The sequence below is a fragment of the Loa loa genome (genome assembly GCF_000183805.2).
Source record: "Loa loa unplaced genomic scaffold supercont3.134, whole genome shotgun sequence".
Taxonomy (NCBI): Eukaryota; Metazoa; Nematoda; class Chromadorea; order Rhabditida; family Onchocercidae; genus Loa; species Loa loa.
This window is the reverse complement of record NW_018108314.1, coordinates 43,468-64,537: the sequence shown is the minus strand read 5'-3', so window position 1 is coordinate 64,537 and position 21,070 is coordinate 43,468. Positions and strand designations below refer to the sequence as shown.

Sequence of the window (21,070 nt, the reverse complement as noted above, 5' to 3'; positions counted from 1 at the left end):
ATATATATATATATTATATATATATATATATATATATATATATATATATATATATATATATATAACCTTCTGCCACACCAAAAATTGCTTTTTCCTTTCATTCATTTCAATTATCAAATGAATATGACATTAAGTTCACAAGATTTCCGTACATGAATTGTCTCCAGAAAGAAAAAAAAAGTGCAAAAAGGATAAAACTTTTTGACGTGATTCTGAAAAATCACATATCAGTCAACAAAATCTAGGAAATAAATTTTGACAATGATGTTGCAGCAAACGAAATTTTCGATATGTCCCTGCTTCAATTATACACGTATTTGTTCAATCATAAACAATGTGATGAGCGACAATAATCAAAATATAATCGTATGCTTATCATGAGCATTGCAGTTATTGTAAATGCAATATATGTTTGCAAACAAAAAAAATGCAAATCCCATTTCCAGAATGAATTGTTTACTGTATTAGGATTAACAACGTTTGTTTTCAATACAATGAATTTAGTAACAGCAGAAGTTAAGTTTTAAAAGAACATAGGAAATTTGAAACAAGACCTTTTGTTAACAATCATTAGCATAAAATGAGGTATGCTAACATGCTGCAAAATGCTACCGAAGAAAAACGGAAATGTTGGGAACTCAACTGAATCACAGCTAATTCGCTTTCAGCTAAGTAGACATTCATAATTTTCGATCTTATCCTGCCCTTCTTCTTTTTAATTTGATTCATGAGTAATATCTTTCCTTGGAAAATAGAAACAACGATATTATATATGTTTGGGCGAGCGTTTGCTGCTCTAATTCATGAATAAAAATTCATGAATAATGTAAAAAACGGAAAAACTTGGAGTTACACATGACAAAAAATGTAATAACTTGCAAAATAAACCAATCAATTTACCATCTCTACAAGCAAAAGAAAAAAAAACACAATCACTTGAACGGACCTAAAACCACACTACTGAAAATGTAAATTTCATAAAAATAGATAAATCAAGAAACTCTAAAAAACTGAGATCAGCCCAGAAGTTACGAAAATCATGATTCCAAACTTCTGATAATCGAAAATGTGAATGGAATTTTACAGTGTTCCATCATGGAGTCCTGAACCACGAATTTTCATTCCGAATAAGTTACGATACTGTTTTATCCCTGAAATAAAACATATCAGTAAAAGTCCTGAGCTATACAAAATAATAATGATAATTTCATGGCATAATCTTAACTTGCTTAAGTTTCGCTTACTCCTAATAACGGTCGTTCTGGTCTCCCATTTATTTGTCATAGTATTTATGAAAAATTCAACTCTGCACACCGCAAGATACTTGACAGCAATCAGAATTTTCAAACAACAAATAGATATCTCAACGTTAGATAACCGAAATAAATACTGTACATGATAGCACAGATCGCCTTACTTCCATGACAGTAATTCTGCATCATCTCAGAGGACAAAAATTAAATACTAAATATGTCAAAGATAAACATACCTCCATTTTTGGCTTCTTTGCTACTTCAGCATCGCAAGTCTCAGTTTCTGATCCGGAACGTTTGAAAGACTGTTCATTTCTTATATCACCTCCTTCTTTCTCATTATCGTAGAATTCGCCCTGGTCTTCAATAGACGCATCCAACACAGTGTCTAAAATAGCTTCCAGATGTCATCATCTAGCATAAAATGTAGGCCTTTATACTGTGAAAGTCATCTTACGGTGTTGCCGGACATCCGGATTAGCATTGTCACGATCAGCTTCTTCGGCATTAAGACATTTTTCGGTAAAAGATTCATCACCGATCGGCTGCATTTGCACACTTGGAACATGTGGTAAATGTCGCAAGTTCTCCATTACTCCTTCTCTTAAACATTTTTTTTTATATATTGAGGATGAAGCATGCTCGAAGCTTGTAGAACTATCATCCCAGTGAAATATTTTGCTCAGAACGGCACAAAAATGTTCGATAACATTCTCAGTTACCGTAAACTTACTGAATCTTCTTTAGGAATTCAGGGGTGTTCTCATTATTAGCATTTGAGGGATCGATATGAAGTCGATAATGCGGTCCGAAATATTCGAAATAATCGTTATACGGAAGATCTGTAAAACTTCAACTAGTTCACCTAAGGAACTGAATTATACTTATTTCGCCACAGTAGGTTTTATTAATATAAAATGGTGGAAAATCAGGACAGATAATTCGTAATTATTAACGCTATCCTTCTGATTTAATATGGATCACCGGATTTCGGAATTTAAGTATAAGACTCGCATCAAAAACTTCGATAACTAAACATCAACACACCATCAGAGACTTCCATATCAACAGCAATTGAAGTCTCGTAAGTCCAGCACCGAGCCACATTTCTTGGCGTGTAGCCACCGCCACCCAACATCATTAGCGGAATGTGTCGCTCCCGGAAGAATCGGGCACAAGCACCATGACCTGAATAAAGAGTTCCATCGAAATGTATTGTGGATTAAAAAAAAAAAAAAAAAAACGTAATTTGCTTCATAGAGATAAGTAAATGTAAAGTGCTCTTCCAGAAAAAATGAAAAATGAAGCTGGGATGCAGGGAAACTTAATATTAACATGAATCCTACGCTTCAAAAAATATATTACCTCTTAAAGTAAGATTAAAAGTGCCTAAGCGATCGCCATTCAAAGAATCAGCTCCGTTCTGCAAAACTACAGCACACGGCTGGAATGTTTCCATAACTCTCTCCATGACCTTTAACACAAAAAGATTAACTAATAAATGTATAATCAAAAATGATTGCAGCTGACTCATCAAGTCTGCGACATTTGAAAAGACAGAATTCAATTTATGAAGAGTTATGAATACCTGCTTGGTTCTTAGTTCAGGTATGATTTTTAAGTGATTTAACAAAAACCCTTCTCCCCTCCCTCCCTTTAGTTTATAGCAGTATTCTAGAGCTGAACAGACAGAAAACTTCCATTATATGTCCCGATCAGGTAGGTATTACATGCTGCAATGTTCTCTGATATGAAGTGAATGAAATTTACCGGAACAAAGATGCTCTGATACGACTCATCAGTGATACCATCTCTCAAAGGTACATTAACTGCATAATATTTCCCTCTTCCAGCACCGATATCTTTCAACTCTCCCGTCCCTGGGAAAAAATCACCATATTTATGAAAAGAACACGTCATCACTCGATCCGTAGTATAGAAAGCCTCTTCAACACCATCACCATGATGCACATCAATGTCAACGTAAAGTACTCTAAAACCAACAGATTTTTAAAATCGGATATAGAATGAATGATAGCATGTAATCTTTTACCTAATGAAGAATGGGTTTTTCAGTATATCAAGCCTCTCTTCACATTACAACATGCCACTGCGCATTTTCCTACCATCGAGCTTTCTTTCTTTTTTGCCATTATTAACAATAGAACTCAACCGCACATGCTTTTTGTACGGCTTTTTGGAATAGTATAACTCAGACAATCAACATTTTCTTTTCATTTCAAAACATTCCCAAATTTCAGCAGCTATGTTACAGCAATTAGAGTACAGAAATGATAAATTCTAACTGCAAGTGATGTTTTTCTTTCTAACTGGCCTGATAAGTACTGTTCAGGAAAATAATGAAGTTTCAGTAACATGGTGAAATTTGAGATAGGTCCTAACATATAAATTATGAATGAAAATGATAGATCAGTTTTAGTAAAAAAAAAAATCTTCCAAACGTTTACCTTTTGTGATATTTGAGAAGTTCAAGAATGCCCAGGACAATATCATTTGTGTAACAAAAGCCACTGGCTTCACTCTTTTTTGCATGATGCAAACCACCCATCCAGTTTATTGCTATATCGGCTTTCCGTTTGTTTAGCTTTACTGCAGCTGCTATAAAGATATTGAAGTTAGCGAACAACATGAAAGATTCAATCTGTGAATCCACATATTTTCATTGAATAAGGCTTTTAATTCGGATAGTATGACATACCTAAAGAACCACCACAAGAGAGCTGACAAAACTCAAATAAGCCATCGAAAACTGGACAATCTTCACCAACATTGACTGAAAAAGAACTAATTTATTTTTAAAAGGGAGAAAACATTTTTGCATATGGTACATTCTAACTAGGATTGATCTTCCAAGATTAACTCTTACAATCCAAAGTTTCCTGTTATAAAACAACTCCAAAACAACAATAACAGTGCAAATCAAACAATATGAGGAATATTACATTTCAACATTTGTTTATTGAACTGTTTCAAGTTATCCGGTGTAGCCGTTCGCAAAAACATCATGTATTCATTTGTATGAAATCGTGTCATCTCTTCAAATGTTGCTGGAAATGGGCGCTAAAAATACGGTAGCTAAAAATAATAATCCGGAAGCTCTTGTAAGTATAACTGAATAACTTTACACTTTTTATCCATTTCTTAAGCCCGAACCTAATAATCTCACAATCTCCACCTCTTCTTAAGAGGAATTAAACACACATTATCTTCCTAATCTTATTCGTATCACTGGTGATTTTTTAAAAAAGAAAGTTATGCGTACATAAACTTCCAGATTTCTGTAGATACCGTAATTGAGTAAAAGATGATGAGTCATTCGAATACGATGAGGCTTCATCACATGACCTTGTCCATAATAATAATTTCCAACGTTCGCTGCAACAGTACAATACGATTTTATATATTGAACAAATTAAACAAAAAACCTCAGATAAATTCTTCAAATGGAATTAAAGGATAATAAAGTCGGGTTATCCTCCTATATGTAACCATATTTAGTACTCAGAAATCGATCAGTAATTTATAATAAACCAATTCCAACGTTAGCAGGGATGCAAAGTGAACATATTACTGTTATCGATAAAATTATAAAACAATTGTTTTCGTATTAATGTTTCCATTCAGCCTTCAAAAAGAATCTCTGCACTTTGTGAGATTCAGAAAGTCAAAAGAAAAAAGAGAAAAAAAACAACATTCGAAAGTAACAGGCAAATCAAAAGAAATCGCGCAGAAATAGTTTTAAAAAAGACACTTAAATTCTTATAACTAACGGTTGGAAAAGTAAAAAATGAGCAAAAATTTTATACCATCATAGTAATAAGCAACACGACGTTTACTGTGATCTTGTACTGACATCGGCATACTGTATAATGAAGAGTACGATAATGTTGTTTCGGTCTACTTTTCCACGGAATTTTTGTTATTTCGTGATCTAAAGATAGAATTTATTGTCAAATGAAGTAAAATGATCACCAATATGTAACGGAAGAAAAGGTAAATAAGCGATGATGTAAACAAAGATGGAAACAATCGTTTGAAATGTTACTGAGAATCACGTGCAAATCACACGCACGCAAAAAAATGAGACTGCTATATAACGTCATGTGAGAAGTGTTATGTCGTGTAAAACACATCATGATGGATGAGTATTACTTATGTGCATCAAAACTACACGGAATTCTCAACCTAAAAGATTTATATGTCGAGATGCAAAATGCAGGATGTAGGGTGCAGGATGCAGGATGCAAGGTACAGGATGCAGGATGCAACGTGCAGAGTCCAGGATGCAGGATGTAGTATGCAAGATGCAAGGTGCAGGATGCAAGATGCAATCTGGAAAGCAATGGGAGGAGTCTTTATGCAGCTAAAATATACCACTCATAGCATATTTATACTTTAACAATTTAACAAAAATGGTAAAAGGTCATCACTCATAGCATGCACGCAATGCCCATCTACATATATGTATATGCACAAACATACATACATACACATACACATGTATATACACATACGTACACACCCATTCGTACTCACATACATGTACACACACACCCACACGTATACACATACACATATGTACACACCCACCCTCACATACACATATACATACACACATACATGTAAACACACACGCACACATACACACATACATGTACATACACATATGTATACGTACACCCTCACTCACACACACAGACACGCATACACACATGTATGCACGCACACATACACACCCATACAGGCACACAAACCCACCACACCTGTCACTTTTCCTGACCTGGCTGTCATCTCCGTTCCAAGATGTCTCCTTTCTCTTCCTCTCTCCAATTGCTCTTATCTTTCATATTCCTTTGTGTCGTGCTACCCTCATTAGATGTAACTTCCTTTCAAAAAAAAAAAATAAAACTGAAACTTCCCTTCACAGATCAGTTAGACCCGTTTAATGACAATCCTCAAATCCTATTCCAAGCATTTAACAATCATCTCTTTGTCATTCATAAAATTCCCATTCCCATAAATTAGCAGGAATAAGATCACAATAAAATGCAACATATATATTAAAAGTAGTCTATTAAATATTGCAAAAATACAGAGAAATGGTTTCATTCATATACAAACACTCTTCTATTTGCATATGTTGAAGAACAAAGATTAAGATAAGAAAGAACAAAGATTAATCTCTGTTATGGGAGTATAATATGATGGTGAAAATTTTACTCTTACAAATATTATCTCTCAAAGTATGAAACAAATTATTCACTTCCACTCTCCATAATTGGACTTTTTGTGTTGCTCATGAAAATGATCTCAGATATTAATGCTGAATTGTGTCAGTAACAGAATTTTTTGACAATCGATTTTTAACCTTATTGCTTTGCCTGCTGTATCGTTGCCATAAAATGTAGTGATATTCTATACTGAATATCTAATGTCAAAAAGAATCCTTCCTGTCACATACATGGAAAGACTGGAACTTTTTTAATTAAGACTTTTTTATTAACGCAATGTATGATAATTGATAAGCAAAAGAAATGCGACCATCTCAAAAATGCAACAACACATCACAAAAAGCATCACACAAATGGTTCAGAATTGTACTTTGAAGCGACACCTGATCGGCCTTCTCGTACACTAACACTTTCACTAGTATATCCATCATCAAGTCCTTTCCATGTTCTTTGCGAAAAGTAATCACCTGCAATATTTTAAGTATACTGAAGTAAAAATTCTTCTAGCTACTGTTAAAACCATTTATTTAATCGAAAAACAATCCTACCATCACTGCAGTGGAGAATAACCGGAAAGCAACAAAGTTTCCCTCTTCTCTTTCATGCACATTGCTTCATAATGCATCCAATTTTTGTAGACAAGACATCAATTCAAAAAATTTCAAATACCTCAGTCCGAAAACTGAATGCTTACCAGCTGCATAAGTAGTTAAGGCATTACACGAATTTATACCATTGCTATCATTATCTTCGACACCCGTAATGCGCATTCTACCTGTGATTAAGCTCAAATCTGATTTCATCTCAGTTTCACTGCCTATTTCATCTAAAAACAATGATATATAATATCACAATAACAATATTGCATGTACAGCTCTCATCAAGTCATACAATAAAAGTATACTGATAGTTTGACCAACTGAAATAGAAGGACAAGAAACGTAAAATCAATATAATCGCCTAATGGCAATTTAAGTATCTTCAATTTAGAAATTATAAAATTATTACCATGCAGGAAATTTTTGAATTCTGCCGCCCATCCATCACCCGCTGACCATCTACATTGTGGATTCAACGCGGCTTCTGCTTCGAAAAGACTTAAAACTGGACGATAAAAGTCGGAGACGTCCAAGATAATGCCATATGGGCAAGAAAGAACAATGAACGCTTCAATATCATTGGCAAAGTTGGAAAGTTTTGGCACGTTAATCTGAAACAATAATAAATCGCTATAGAATGCTCAGCTAGAACTATACCAAACTTCAAAGAAGTTTCAGAAAAAGTATGTATTTTACTTTTCGTACTGATCCCAAAAAAATACTGAGGGAATAATAAAATATGACAATTGAAATATGACAATTGCATAAAGAATAATTCCAAGTGACTTTTTCAAACACTGCGTGAACTTTGAAACTTGATTTTACCTTGCCAACTGCTAGAGTATAACTCTTTTTGCCTGCAACTTTACATAGTTTCCTGGCCCGTTCCACAGCTTCTTTATATCCAACCAGATCTAGTGTATTGATCACAATACCAACAGTTTGAGCATCTCGCAATTTTTCGATTAAAAACAAACGTTTTTTTAGAAGCCGAGTGGCTGGAGTTCTGGAACTCGATTTACCTATTTAACTAATCATTTCGTTATTGATAAACCTTAAATCTTAAACCTTGAACCAACAAAGTTAAGGTATCTCGATGTCAGCTGAACATCAACTATCATATGAAATGAAAACCGATTTACCTCTCAAATGAGTACTTGAGAGTGATGGGAGAAAATGTAAAAACATTGATACAGCTTAAATTGGTCATCAACCAAAGAGGCAACAGTGGACTGCCTGTTTCACCAATGAACAAAAGTGTCATATTCTGTTTTTCTCTCGGTGACACACGTCCTAAACAACAATCCACACCTAAAATAAAGTGAGGAACAAAATAAAAATGCTTTCCCAAAAAAAGAGTAATTCTTGAAAATCACCAGAACTATACAATATACAATATGGCTTCGGTATATTAAATGTCATGTTTCCATGCCTTTCAAAATTGGAATTTGGTCAAAAAAAGGAGAGAAGAAAATGAAAGCAAGCAGATGACAAAATATATTACTGGAAGTAGAAGGCTGACTGTGCTTGGAATTACTGGATTGATCAAGGAGTTTGCAGTTGAATAACGATTCCATACCGGAGAATTTGCTCAATACATCGAACAGAGTATCTTAAACAAAACTTTACAGTCCAGCGCGTTTTCAAACAAAAATAACTACCTCTTTGTAACCTTCTTAACAATGACATTTTAAATGCAAATATCATTGTTAAGAAAGATATCTTTGCTTATTTATTTTCCAAAAAAAAAGAATCTTTTTCTTCAGAAGTTCCGTGCATCTGGTGTTCTCCCACCATGCATGAATGTATTGGATATTTTCTTGGTTTCGGAAGGTTGAACTTTATTTCACTCTAGAAAACAAATGATTTGCTATTTTCAGAATATATGAATTTCAGACAGAAAATTACTGAAATGAACCTGAGCTATTTGCATAAATTGCATCGAACAAAAGGCAACAGTTCGGTTCAAATTGATCTTTATATTCATGCACTGCTTCTTCTAACTTTCTCCAATCGATACTCACATTACCGAAAACAAATCGGGTGGGAATGCGATTTACGGTTTCACTCATACACGAATCTCCATAATGAATGATGCAGTCAGCACCACATTGCTCTGCTGCTATCAAATCTACACAACAGCTGCAATTTTTATAAAATCATAAATAAAAGTAAAGTAAAATCTGCAAAGATTGAGTAAAAATATTTATAACAATTGACTCGCTTAATTAAAATGAATTTAAAAAAAGAATGCTTAAAAGATGGATATCAATTTAACGATTCAAAAGTAGCTCACTATTTTTTCCAGTCAATAGCAGGCTTCCGGTGCAAGCGCTGCCTAGAGCATTTCTAGAAACTTTGCCAACGAAAGAAAATATGCTAATCTTGCTTTAATCTATTATAATGAGTCGTGTCCCAATTCAACTTGTGATGCTCTAAAAATAACTTCTGTCAGAAAAAAAGAAAAAAAAACTAGCTGAATAGAATCTACTTCTGCATTCTTTACCTATTACATCTGTCGTCTACGAGCTCAAATTTAAGATTCTATCTTTAAACTTTTTGAGCAATACGTACCTTCGATATGTTGTATCGGCTAAAATATATGTTTTTGCATTATCGTTACACTCCCTCTCTAGGAGAGTAGCAATATCGGCAGAGAGAGACAGAAAATAATCGGGAAATTGCAAGGCAACTCGACGATAACCATGATTACTAATCCATGATACTGTCGAATCAATGTCGAAAAATATCCTTAACTTGGTACTGTCCATATCCTGAAAATCCATTCTTCTTATAAATAACACTTTTTGCAAGACGACTGGTATATGCATATCAATTTCAGACTGCTCATCATTAACTTATGGATTTTGAGGTACAGCTTTATTATTAAAAATTTCAAATAGCCTAAATATGTGAAACGTATTACTCTATATATTATTCTATAGCTTCCTACATATTAATAGGACTCAAACGAGTATCATCAGTACTTTACTGAAATGTGTGACAGTACATTACAGCATGTCTAAACAACTAAAGTGACACATTCTTATGCCTGTATTGTAATCACTCGGGAAATAAACTTTTTAATCAGGTTAACAATAGTTCATTTTTCTCTTTATCCTTATCGACATATCAAGTCTTATAGTATATTCGAAATGTTTATTCGGCCAGTTAAAACAACTTTGGAATAATTCAAATCAATTGGCGGAGGAACGAAACAAATGAACTACTCATATTACTCTTAAGCATAATTTTACTTGTTATACATTCAAAAATGACTTTTCCAAACTTGTCATAACAGAAGAAATCGTTTGACTAATTTTTTCTAATCTTCTAATGAACAAGCAGTAAGTACTTTCGCTCGAGTCTTTCCATTCGTTGAATCTATTCGGAATTTATATTCAAAATACAAGCAGTAAAATTTGACTCGGATAAAAGAATCGAACATTTCAGTTAACTGACCTTGGTTAATTGTTTCAGAATGTGTTCCTCTGCAGAAATCAAACTCATTGTTGATGATGTTGAAGTCTCCTGATCAAAGGATGGCATTTCAAATAACCCTTTAAGAAGTAAACATAAAGAAGCAATTCCGATTTCTTTGGTTCTCCGAAACTTTTAATTAGACGGGATAATTAACGCGTTAAAGTTGCGCAATAATGAACGATGTATATCAGCCAGAGGATGATAAGTTTTTCAGTGAAAATTAAAAGGTAGTGCCTCATCCAATTAAACTTTCCTTTGTTTTTTTTCAGCATTACAACAATTTAACAAAGTTAAAAGTAAATAGCGAAATCAGAGTAATTCGACTTGAACAAAAGGCAAAATTTAAATTACAAATCATATAAAATTAAAAGTAAACCACGGATTATATTAGTAAGAGATGAAAAATAAATAATAAATCAACTTTGGCAGTAAAACTCGAAAGTAAATGAGTAGCGAAATTAAAAACCTGCCTGCACCTAAAACAATTCAACAAACACTCGTGATACCCAAACTTATACCTTTGTCCGATCCGTCAAATGCCACAAAATCTTGGTATTTTCCGGAACTTTTTTCCGGGATTTTCAAACGGTTACTTGTCTTGAAAGTTATGGTTGGTTGGTTTGAGGGGTAATTATAATATGATTATTTACAGAGGAGTGAGGATGAATTCGGAGATGATAAGGATTTAATTATCGAAAAAAATTGGTATGATTTGTAGTTTTCGAAAAAGAATCCAAACCCATCAAATAAAAAAATCATTCTTCTCAGCACTTCTTGAAATTTTTTTTTGCTGTGAACTAAAATTAGTCAGTTATTTATTTATTGAATTACTCGTCTTTTCTTATCTTTCATTCACCACTGTATCATTTAATGATAAGAACATGAGGTGTAATGGTCCCATTTCCTCTTTTATGTTTCAAGCATGAAGTGATCAATTAATTGCCAATTAATTAATTACTTTGTGCCTGATTTAATTAGATATACTTTGCACCTTGTTATTTTTATTAAAAAAAAGACAAATAAAGCTAAAACTATTAAGAAGCTAACGATTATAGATATGCCCTATACCTCTTTCTTGATGAATACATTACAGTTGATTTGATGCATTACCTTATTATATGGTGTGACTTTCCCATATTGCATCTAACTTTCCCCATTATTTAATTTAATGATTCATTCATAATGATGACAGAATCGAGTGTTTGAGTCACGGCAAGTAAAATATGAAATTGTAGAACTTCTTAGATTTTATTTTCAGGATAAGTATGGTTGATGTTCCAGCGCTACTTGAACATGGCAATAATGAACATGACAATTCTGATCAAGATCATACATATTATAGCATAATCAATGATTATAATATAACACTTGCTGAACGACTTACAATGTTTCGTAACGAAAGCATCGGTTGCGACGTTGAATTTATCGTTGGGATAGAGGAAAAAGTTAATTAACAATTTATTTATTTGTTTTTTTTCTCTCTGAATAAATCTTCTAAATCAATGCATCATGAATTTGCAGTTCCAATTGCGTGGAAAATTAGTACAAGACGAATTTTATTTTAATACTAATAATGAATTCAATATCATATTGCAAGGTGATCATTTAAGTTTAGATAGAAGTAAATGCAATAAAAATAACTGTGCTGATTTGGATTTAGAGTGAATTTGGGCCAATTTGCATGCCTTTCTCTTGGTACATTTCTGGCTCACTTTACACCCGCTGTTGTAATCGGTTATATTACTGGAATTCTTCATTAAATTAGATAAATCCATTCCGATTTCATGCTTTTTTTTCTTCCAGACTATTAAAGCTCACAAACTTGTTCTTGGTTGTGGTTCGCAAGTATTTGCGACAATGTTCTATGGTAAAATGACACAGGGTAAGTATTGCTCTATATTTTACGGAGTAATATTTTTCTTCTAAGAAAATATTTCTCTGTTAAACGAGGGGGGATTAGTTCCTTTCGAAAATGTTAGTTCAAAACATATGCAGCAATTAGTATTTGGTAAAAGCATATGAGTATTATTAGTCATGCTTAACAATGGTATTTACTCATATATAAGTAATTAATGATGATATTTCCTTATTTGTACAACTATCAGTTTGAAATTTCACCACCATTTACAAGTTCTTTCTGTAGAAACACCAGGAGATGGAGATAATCCAATGACGGTTGTAGTCCGGATGTCACTCCTCACGCCTTTACAACTCTTGTTAATTTCCTCTACTTGGATTTGCATAAGATAGAGTCGGACGACAATGATGTGATGGAAACGCTCTACGCGGGTAATAACCACATTTTAATACACTGATTTCGTTACGCATTTAGATAAATCACTAAATCACTGAGACCGTTCGAATATAGGTATAAGACTATAGATGTTATGGAAATGCAGCTGGTATACGGAATTATTTTAAAATAATTGTTCATGTTATTCTGACTTTGTAAGCAATAATAGATTGAGGGTACTATCTTCTTTGTTATTTGACTGAAGTTTTTTTTCAATTGAACTTGGCCAGTCTTATGAAATATATGTCAAATCAATCTTCGGTGTGCATATCATATCTTCGAAATTTTCTTGATAGTAGGCATCTGAATCAAGATTTTCGCGAACCAGAGAGTCATGCTATAATAACCAACTACCATACGAAAATTGTTTCCATATTTCGATACTCTGTTGCAAATCACTCCAGTCCTATACTTATTTCAGCAAAAAATATGACGTGAAGACTCTCATTTCGGCTTGTGTTGAGCATTTAATATCTTGCTTGACTCCTTCAAATGCACTTTGTCTGTTTTCGCAGGCATGTTTCTTCGACGAACCGTCTCTGATAGAGCAGTGTTTGCTAGTGATTGATACAAAGACGGATGAAGTTCTGAAATCACCAGGTAATATGATTCCCAAGATAAATGAGAGCATTCCTGTCGTGTTACAAAAAAAAAGAAAAAAAATTATGAATTTAAGTTTTTGTCGAGGAACTAAAAATAAATATTCTGTGCAGTAGCAAATAATATGCAATAAACAAACTAATTTTTTAAAATAACGTAACTTTTTCACCGTTTCAGATGATTTTGAATAATTTCCTCTTATAAATGTTATTTTTTCTATTCGTGTACTGTTGTAGAAATGAGTTTTTACAGGGCTCCGAGATATTGATCGTGATACGCTTGTAGCAGTATTGAAGAGGAATGAGTTGAATGCAACTAGTGAACTTATTGTTTTTAAGGCTGCACAGTCTTGGAGTGAAGCGGTTTGTTTGTGTTCTACTTCTCAAAAAAAAATAATAATAATAATAATTAATACTAGTAATTTGTGCTATACTTCTCCAAAGAATGTTTTTTCTAGGAATGTGAGCGACGAGAAATAGAAGTAAATCCTTCGAATCAACGCCTAGTTCTTGGTCCAGTACTTTCACTTATACGATTCCCTTTGATGACAATTTCTGAATTTGGTGAAGCAGGTGCAGTTTTTTCCTTTTGTCCCTTTCATCTTTACTTGACCTTCGTTTATCTTGAGATCTGGCCGCTGCTATTGTAAAGCTCCTCTTGTTTTACTGCTAAAACTCATTGATTATTTATTTACCTCATTTGATCCCAGAATCTTTTGTTTACTTTCTTTTACTTGCTTTTGCTTTCCATATTTTCCATAATCATTTTTTAGCCCAAGCGTAACTTCGGTCTAGTCTAATCTTTATTAATCAAAAATTGAAAGCTTATTTCCTTGTATTTCAGCATCCTCGTCGCTACTGACCTGTGAGGAAATTGCTCAGGTGTTTCTTCACTTGACCGTTGTTCCGCGTCCGCCGATTTCCTACCCAACAGGTTCTCCTTGTTTACTTTTTTCTGGAAACATCCAGTAATGCATTAAGATTTTGGATCACGGTCTTCACTTTTGCGTCTAATATATTTTTTGATCTCAGAAAATAGTCGAAGTTTTGAGTAATTTGAATTGAAAAAGTCTTACAAACATGTTATTTTAATAAAAACTTTCTTTTGAAAAAATTGCGGAGAGTGGAGACCATCTTTTAATCTACTGAGAATAGTTTTGTCAGTATATATATATATATATATATATATGTAGGACTTGTTCAGATTTCAGGTGTAACGGATGTTCACGGCACGTAGTAAAACCATTCCCTGTTGTATTCGATAAACAGTGTAGCACGCAAATAACAAAGTTTGGTGTGTTGAAATCCACTGATTTCATTTAATTTTAATTTCATGGCTCTTCAGCAAAAGAAACTCTTTATTTCCAAATTGTTTCCTTCGGTTTTAGTTTCGAAGTAGATCGCGAAATTTTGGTTATTGGTTTTGGGATAATGATAAAATCGAGTGAAGCACAGGATTTGCAAGCTACAGTGGAAATTCAGGTTTAACACGATTTTTTACATTTCAACATAAGGTCGGAAATTGCCGCGTTACATGAAGTAATTTAATTCGATTAAAGCGAGTTCGGGTTTGTTACTTTGCAAAACATATCTGTGTTCCAGAAGTTATAACTGAACTAAAAACTATTGACCAACCAATTTGGCTTGAAATAATCTGATTTAGCTTGACCGATTGACGTTTGCTCTTAAGTAGCAATGTTCTAACGTCGTAGAATGGACATGATGTATTGTGTATCCTAATATTAACATCCAAGTGTTGCAACAAGATTTGGTTAATTATAACAATATTTTGAAACCATTTTTTTTTGTCACCTCTCACTCTACCGAATTTTGCATGTCATATTCAAATGCTAATTAAGTTGACGATGATGTTTTTTAGTCCAAGTTTCATTTTTACAGCTGAATTTGAAATCTAACTATGGAAAAAATTGTGAAACTGCGAAAGAAACTGTTGTCATTCAAGTGACAGGTGATAACGTAAAGTCTGTTGTAACCAGTTTCAAAAAACCGGTAACTGTGCCACCTAATACTTCTTATGTGGCTGAGATGAAGTTTCTGGTGAGTTCCCATTAGAATGAAAATAACAAAAAATTATGAGCATTCATATAACGATGTATTTTTGCTTATACAGTTATTCATGAATCAGTTAATAACATCACAGGTTAACCTAGTTCCGTCCAAAAGTTAAGGTCTTGTTTCAGTCGAATGCTGATCTTCAGATCTATCGTGGCAAGAGAGGCATCGAAACAGCTACAGTACCATTACCATTTGATGAAAAAGTCAATTTTCGTTTCCAGAATCTTCAGGAGAATAATTATTATCATGATTGTGGCTGTAAAGGACTACCCCTTGAAATACATTTCTTTGTTCATTGGCCTGAAAGAACTCATTAAAATTTCAATCTTCACATTTTTTGATCCTTCTCTCTTCCGTCACTGTATTTCTTGGCTGCAGATTTGCGTCTCAAAAAAAAAGTACTGTTTCAAATACGTTTATAGATTTGGACATTTTAACTTTGCATGCATATTTTATTGTCATTATGTTTTCCTTGTACAATATGAATGGATGAAATAAGTGACTGGTAATCAGTGAGTTTGAATATTAGTTGAACATATGGGAAAGACTGCTGGCTCTGATAAGCAGTAACAACAATGATGTAATACGAATGTCTCTTCCACCAGTAACTCTATTTCTGTACTGGGAAATATATTGTTATTAAATTTTTAGCAGGTTATCAGTGTTTGAACGATATTTTATTTGTTATTTTACTATAGGCACTATGTATATTACATGGACTATGTATATTACATGATGATCAGGTTTTTGAGATCACGTAAGCAATCGTTTATATGATATAATTATCCCGAATACGCATAAAATTCAACTTTTAAAAATCTTTTTCATCATTTTAATCATTTTACTATTATGACTAATCATACCTTCTTGGTTCCATTCGCTTTAGCGAGATGTTCACTTCATCTGTATTGGCTAAAATTGATTTCATAATGATCTCCAATAATGTGTGAATCGAAGGTAACTGTTTGATTAAAATTCTCAGAAGGTTGCCTGAAATTATGCTGGCAATTATGCTTTATACTGCTGGAGACTGATTCAATTTTAAATCAGTTGAATGAAAAATTTCATTATCAGTGCCAAAGTGATGATTGAAGCCGAAAAAAGTGAAATTGGTGCTAATGTATTGCCGTCCATATTTGAATTGATCGCACAAGACAGTCTATCAGTTTCTATTCAACAAGCCGTTCGTCATATTGTAAAGGTTCAGTGCTTATTTCCTCTTTCATTTTTCATTTCTTACAAACCACGAAGAAGAAATTTTTTGTCAGTTAATTAGCACTAATTAAGAGGAATTGGTAGCGTGATATTGAAATGAAATATTGAAATTGTGGATTTAAAATGAATGTGAAATGATCTTGTTATCAATCATTCGGCTTTTATCAGTAGCAAAAAAATATGTTTGATTTTTGATTGAAGCTTGGTGACACTTTATGTATTTTTTAATATCATTTATTAGTATTTGCAAAAAAAAAGGTCATATCTTTAGTTCTAACAAGTAACAGGTTATTGTTATGAGATGATCGCTTTAGGAAGATGCAATATATGGTTTATACTAATCAATCTTGTTATATATATCCACAGATAGTTCTTGAGTTTCTCTGATGTAATAATTAAATGTAAAAGGTGAGCATCGTTCAATAAACTAAAATATTTAAAGTATTTATATGAACGCAATCCTTCGCGATACAGGCTGTTATGGAAATGGTACGATGAAATATATTTAACTGCTGATTTGATTCTTCAAACTTTCTATTTGAAAAAATACGGTTAGTTTTTCTTATTTGACACATTTTCTCTGAGAAAATAAAAGAAAGGTGTATGAATTAATGCTTAAGTATCTCTTGAATGCAGTTGAAACTAATATTTCAACTACTATGGAAATCTCAACAAGTAGGAGCAACAAAGTATGGAGTGGTAGGAAGTGTAAATTAACAACTTTGGATGGTTTGTATAAGGTTAATAGTTGTAGTGGATTTATATGTGTCTAAATCCAATATTCGAGAATTCTGAATCATTTCGGTAGGAAATTCAAGGAATTTCCTCCTAGTTTCAATGTTATTCAGGAGGTTCACTTGCCGAAAATTTTTATGGAATGAAACGCATAATTAATGGCACATGCAAATCAGCCTCAACAGGATTTCCAAAACTACGTTCTTTATTCATGCTTGTAAGTTATTTTTGAAAAATTTCGGAATTATTTTGTAAACTTTCACCATAAATTGAGTAACCTAGAATTTGCATTAAAAAATTGTTGTAAACTGAAGATAAGGAAATATTTAACCGTAGTTCAGGCAGAGGAAAGAACAAAAAACATTACATTTGATTGACTATCATAAAATGCTTTAATACAAAATTGGATTTGATATTTCCTATGACTTTTTTGTTAAAGTGTCAACAGCATTACAGCATACTGGAAAAAGATGGTGACATGAGATAGCAGATATTCCATGACTTATAGTTCTGTAATATAAAATAATATATTTCATTATTTCTCTTTTCAACATGTTATGATGTACTTTCTAGCGCCGGCAAAATTTTGTTTGAAATTATGGTGGTGTTTGTAACACTGAGTAGAGCAACAATTACTAACAACTTAACTTCTGAATTCTCTGAATCTTTAGCTATTGAATGTGTTAAAATTGTTAATCAGGGAATACATTATTTTTGATTGGACGTCAAACAAAACAAGTTCATTGCGACTTCATTTCTTTCTTTTTTTTAACATTTTAAAGTGTCGTTGTCTTAAATTCGACAATTTTCGGAGAAGAAAAAGCTGGCAAAAATACTGTTTTATAGGTTGGATGGCCATATATCATGAAAAAATTGGAAAAAATTCATTTGTTGTTATCAACATATACGACCACAACTAATTCAAGGGTAAATTTTATGGTAAGAATATTCCCACTTGGATCGACAAAAAATAAAAAAAATGAAAGAATTGCACTTCGTTTTTAAAATCCCTTCCATTATATTTCGCTCGAAAATCGCGTGCAGTTTCTAACCCATTCTTTCGATTTATACGATTTATCTGTGTAAAGATATGTGAATATATTGGTCGACTTGAAAAATATGTTTATCATCTTTTGATTTGAACTATGCTTTTACATGACCCGGTTAACTTTTAGTTCAGGAACACACTTTGCAACATCTACAATCTCCTGCCAATGATAATGTGTTACCTGAATTATTTTGCAAGAAAATTTTTTTCCTGAAAATTCTACTTTTATTTAAGAAAATTAAATAACCAATCAAAAGCATGCGTTTGTGACATTATAAATTACCTTAACTTTTTCAGCAACTTCCATTAATTCATATTCTCGTCAACTACTATCCGTGGATCAAAATATTATTCTCTACCTTTGCTTTTCTTCTTAAAATTGCATATATTTTATCATTGTGTAATGTACATTCGCCGGAACTGAAATTTGCAAATGTACATTTGGTGAAATTCACTCAAATTGATATCGGCGAAGAAAACAAAAAGTATGATTTATTCTTGATCGTCAAATACATATTTTTTTTCATATATCTACATATATTCTTCATATATATGTTTTTTGAACAAATAAGTTACCTAGATTTTGGATAAAGCGATGGATGCAGCAATGAATCTTCATTCCTCTATTGTAGTTTTAGATCTATAGTAACGAATAAATGAATGATATTTCAGAAGATCTTGGCGGGTATTAGCTATTTTAGCTAGCATTCTTACTCGTTGCATAACTTTTGGCCTTTATTTTATCCAGTTTTTGGATTTCTATTATAATAGTGATACTGGGGAGAATTTTCGAATGGAGCAGAGAACAAGGAACTGGAAATTTCCACCAGCACCTCACAAGGTATATATGTATATATGTATATAATTTATCATGTAGTCGTATTTTTGATGATAAAAAAAAAAACAATCGATATTATTGGTCTTTATGTTTGTGATATTTATGAAAACACTGTATCCATAAGATATGATTTTCTAGAAATTACGAGAAAGTTCTGTGTTACTTCTGGAAACGAACAAATGTCCCCTATGCTTACGACAGCGCACTAATGATACGGTATGTATTGTTTGCTTTTATGGATAAAAATTATCTCTCGTATTGATCATTCGGATAAACGGATAAACGTTTGTGGTGACTATCAAAATAATATCGGAATTCAAAGACAGGTGCGGGAAGGTTTAAATTATTCTTATTTTTATATTGGTGATAGTGTATTGAAAAATTTTTCACAATAGGTGCTTGCTGTTTCTGGTTATGTTTTTGTTATGGTTGCATATATTCGTATGTGGAGCAAGAGAAGAAATGTCCAGTTACGAGTTTGCCAGCAGATGTGGATGATTTAATCAAGATTCTTGTCCCTTCAGCATGAATCCTTCATATATTCCAATGGTTTTTTTATTAGTTATGTTATAAATGTTATCAATGGCATCACATTTCGTTTGATTAAGAGTGGTTAAGAATAAGAGATCATAACAATAATCATCACTTAATGGAGAAGTGGTATCAGCTTTGACTTAAAACTTTGACTTGAAATCGTTTGAAGGTTCTCTGTATCTCAATATAGTTGTAGTTTCAAAATGAAAATTAATACAGATTTTCACTTATGCTATTTTCCAAATTAATCCTGAAGTGACATGCTTTTATATGAAAACAGTGGAATGTTTTTATATATAAAATATTTCAAGATGTGAAAATTTATGTTTGTCGAATGCCATCTTAATTAAATTTAATATTGTTCAGATTTGAAACAAAAGTCAACACTGAATTGAAATCCTTTGAAAGTTTCCTGTTCGCAATACATTTGTAATTTCAAAATAAAATTTAATATGGATTTTTACTTGTGCTATCTTTCAAATTAATTCTGAAGTGAAATGTTTAATCTGTTTAAACCTTTTTAACCTGAAGTTTTGTTCGGTAACTATTGGCAGATACGACAATAAATGCAAAAGCATTAATATATATCATGCTGACAACAGAATCGAAAGTTTTAATGTTTGGTTTTTTTTTGATGACGAATCATCGCAACTCAATTTTTCCTGTCGAAGGGATTCGAACACAAGATGTTTGAAAACAGGTATCATCTAATAGCGATGGATTGAAGCAGTATATGGTATCATTCTTCCTGAAGGATCAATCTAGAAACTTAATGGAAAGCTGACTATAATGTTCCCTAAAATCATTCAGCGGGTAAGGTGTGACGACAAATGTACAGACACTGTGATAATCTCAACTAATTCATCAGCTGTGATATTACTGCAAAAAAGAAAAAGAATTTCCAATGATTGTTAGCTTAGCTGTTTCTGAACCAAAGTTAACAATAAATTCTTTTTTTTTCTCATTGTCCATTATTTTTGTCGAACATTTTACTGCACAACAAACGCTTTTTAAATTTTTCATTTGAAAATTTTAATTGGTTTAATTTTAAATTAAAAACAGTGAGTGATCCCAGTGATTAGTTTAAATAAACATTTCTTTACAGTGATGATTTATCAGATGGATTTTCCATTCGTGATAATGAA

General features: G+C 32.6%; 5 protein-coding genes across 6 annotated transcripts; 3 read left to right on the top strand and 2 right to left on the bottom strand.

The window, feature by feature from the left end:
* Positions 1-704: 704 nt before the first annotated feature.
* LOAG_05318 (histone deacetylase 1) lies at positions 705-5,210 on the bottom strand. Its single transcript, XM_020446816.1, has 12 exons — positions 5,081-5,210; positions 4,537-4,649; positions 4,217-4,334; positions 3,973-4,047; positions 3,722-3,872; positions 3,024-3,246; positions 2,619-2,727; positions 2,301-2,441; positions 1,987-2,095; positions 1,711-1,856; positions 1,490-1,641; positions 705-1,151 (listed from the first exon to the last, which is right to left on the bottom strand). The coding sequence occupies exons 1-12, from the start codon at positions 5,133-5,135 to the stop codon at positions 1,146-1,148; spliced, it is 1,398 nt and encodes a 465-aa protein (XP_020302890.1). The 5' UTR covers positions 5,136-5,210; the 3' UTR covers positions 705-1,145.
* A 375-nt stretch (positions 5,211-5,585) lies between these two features.
* On the top strand, positions 5,586-6,093 carry LOAG_05317 (hypothetical protein; the record flags this gene model as incomplete). The annotated part of the gene is made up of 1 exon (XM_003140854.1): positions 5,586-6,093. A coding segment is annotated over exon 1 (357 nt), but the record flags the coding sequence as incomplete, so codon positions are not given.
* A 672-nt stretch (positions 6,094-6,765) lies between these two features.
* Positions 6,766-10,670, bottom strand: LOAG_05316. 2 transcript variants are annotated; one of them, XM_020446814.1, is made up of 9 exons: positions 10,567-10,670; positions 9,679-9,878; positions 9,023-9,246; positions 8,609-8,716; positions 8,247-8,415; positions 7,930-8,110; positions 7,514-7,715; positions 7,200-7,331; positions 6,766-6,972 (listed from the first exon to the last, which is right to left on the bottom strand). In XM_020446814.1, the coding sequence occupies exons 1-9, from the start codon at positions 10,651-10,653 to the stop codon at positions 6,851-6,853; spliced, it is 1,425 nt and encodes a 474-aa protein (XP_020302889.1). In that variant the 5' UTR covers positions 10,654-10,670; the 3' UTR covers positions 6,766-6,850. The 2 variants fall into 2 exon arrangements, with proteins under 2 accessions (XP_020302889.1, XP_020305825.1); XM_020446815.1 differs by lacking the exons at positions 9,679-9,878; positions 10,567-10,670 and adding an exon at positions 9,401-9,492.
* A 1,182-nt stretch (positions 10,671-11,852) lies between these two features.
* Positions 11,853-15,872, top strand: LOAG_05315 (hypothetical protein; the record flags this gene model as incomplete). Its single annotated transcript, XM_020446813.1, has 11 exons — positions 11,853-12,032; positions 12,391-12,469; positions 12,731-12,803; positions 13,302-13,480; positions 13,733-13,842; positions 13,938-14,052; positions 14,324-14,413; positions 14,684-14,768; positions 14,868-14,961; positions 15,379-15,537; positions 15,681-15,872. The coding sequence occupies 11 exons, from the start codon at positions 11,853-11,855 to the stop codon at positions 15,870-15,872; spliced, it is 1,356 nt and encodes a 451-aa protein (XP_020302888.1).
* A 739-nt stretch (positions 15,873-16,611) lies between these two features.
* Positions 16,612-20,095, top strand: LOAG_05314 (Pex2/Pex12 amino terminal region family protein). Its single transcript, XM_020446812.1, has 8 exons — positions 16,612-16,756; positions 17,213-17,321; positions 17,619-17,722; positions 18,352-18,444; positions 18,851-19,038; positions 19,226-19,394; positions 19,530-19,607; positions 19,787-20,095. Exons 1-8 carry the CDS (start codon positions 16,640-16,642, stop codon positions 19,892-19,894), a joined length of 966 nt encoding a protein of 321 aa, XP_020302887.1. The 5' UTR covers positions 16,612-16,639; the 3' UTR covers positions 19,895-20,095.
* The last annotated feature ends 975 nt before the right edge of the window (positions 20,096-21,070 follow it).

What these genes read in the sequence shown, in the direction of transcription:
- LOAG_05314 (XM_020446812.1), top strand. Translation starts at nt 16,640, where the DNA reads ATGATTGAAGCCGAAAAAAGTGAAATTGGTGCTAATGTATTGCCGTCC. An exon ending in CCGTTCGTCATATTGTAAAG is followed by an intron (nt 16,757 to 17,212) that starts GTTCAGTGCTTA and finishes AAATATTTAAAG; the next exon opens with TATTTATATGAACGCAATCC. An exon ending in ATCGGCGAAGAAAACAAAAA is followed by an intron (nt 19,039 to 19,225) that starts GTATGATTTATT and finishes ATGATATTTCAG; the next exon opens with AAGATCTTGGCGGGTATTAG.
- LOAG_05316 (XM_020446814.1), bottom strand. Translation starts at nt 10,653, where the DNA reads ATGCCATCCTTTGATCAGGAGACTTCAACATCATCAACAATGAGTTTG. An exon ending in TTCTGAAACAATTAACCAAG is followed by an intron (nt 9,879 to 10,566) that starts GTCAGTTAACTG and finishes ATGGATTTTCAG; the next exon opens with GATATGGACAGTACCAAGTT. An exon ending in GCCGATACAACATATCGAAG is followed by an intron (nt 9,247 to 9,678) that starts GTACGTATTGCT and finishes TAAAAATTGCAG; the next exon opens with CTGTTGTGTAGATTTGATAG.
- LOAG_05318 (XM_020446816.1), bottom strand. Translation starts at nt 5,135, where the DNA reads ATGCCGATGTCAGTACAAGATCACAGTAAACGTCGTGTTGCTTATTAC. An exon ending in ACAGAAATCTGGAAGTTTAT is followed by an intron (nt 4,335 to 4,536) that starts GTACGCATAACT and finishes CCGTATTTTTAG; the next exon opens with CGCCCATTTCCAGCAACATT. An exon ending in CTTCTCAAATATCACAAAAG is followed by an intron (nt 3,247 to 3,721) that starts GTAAACGTTTGG and finishes TGTTGGTTTTAG; the next exon opens with AGTACTTTACGTTGACATTG.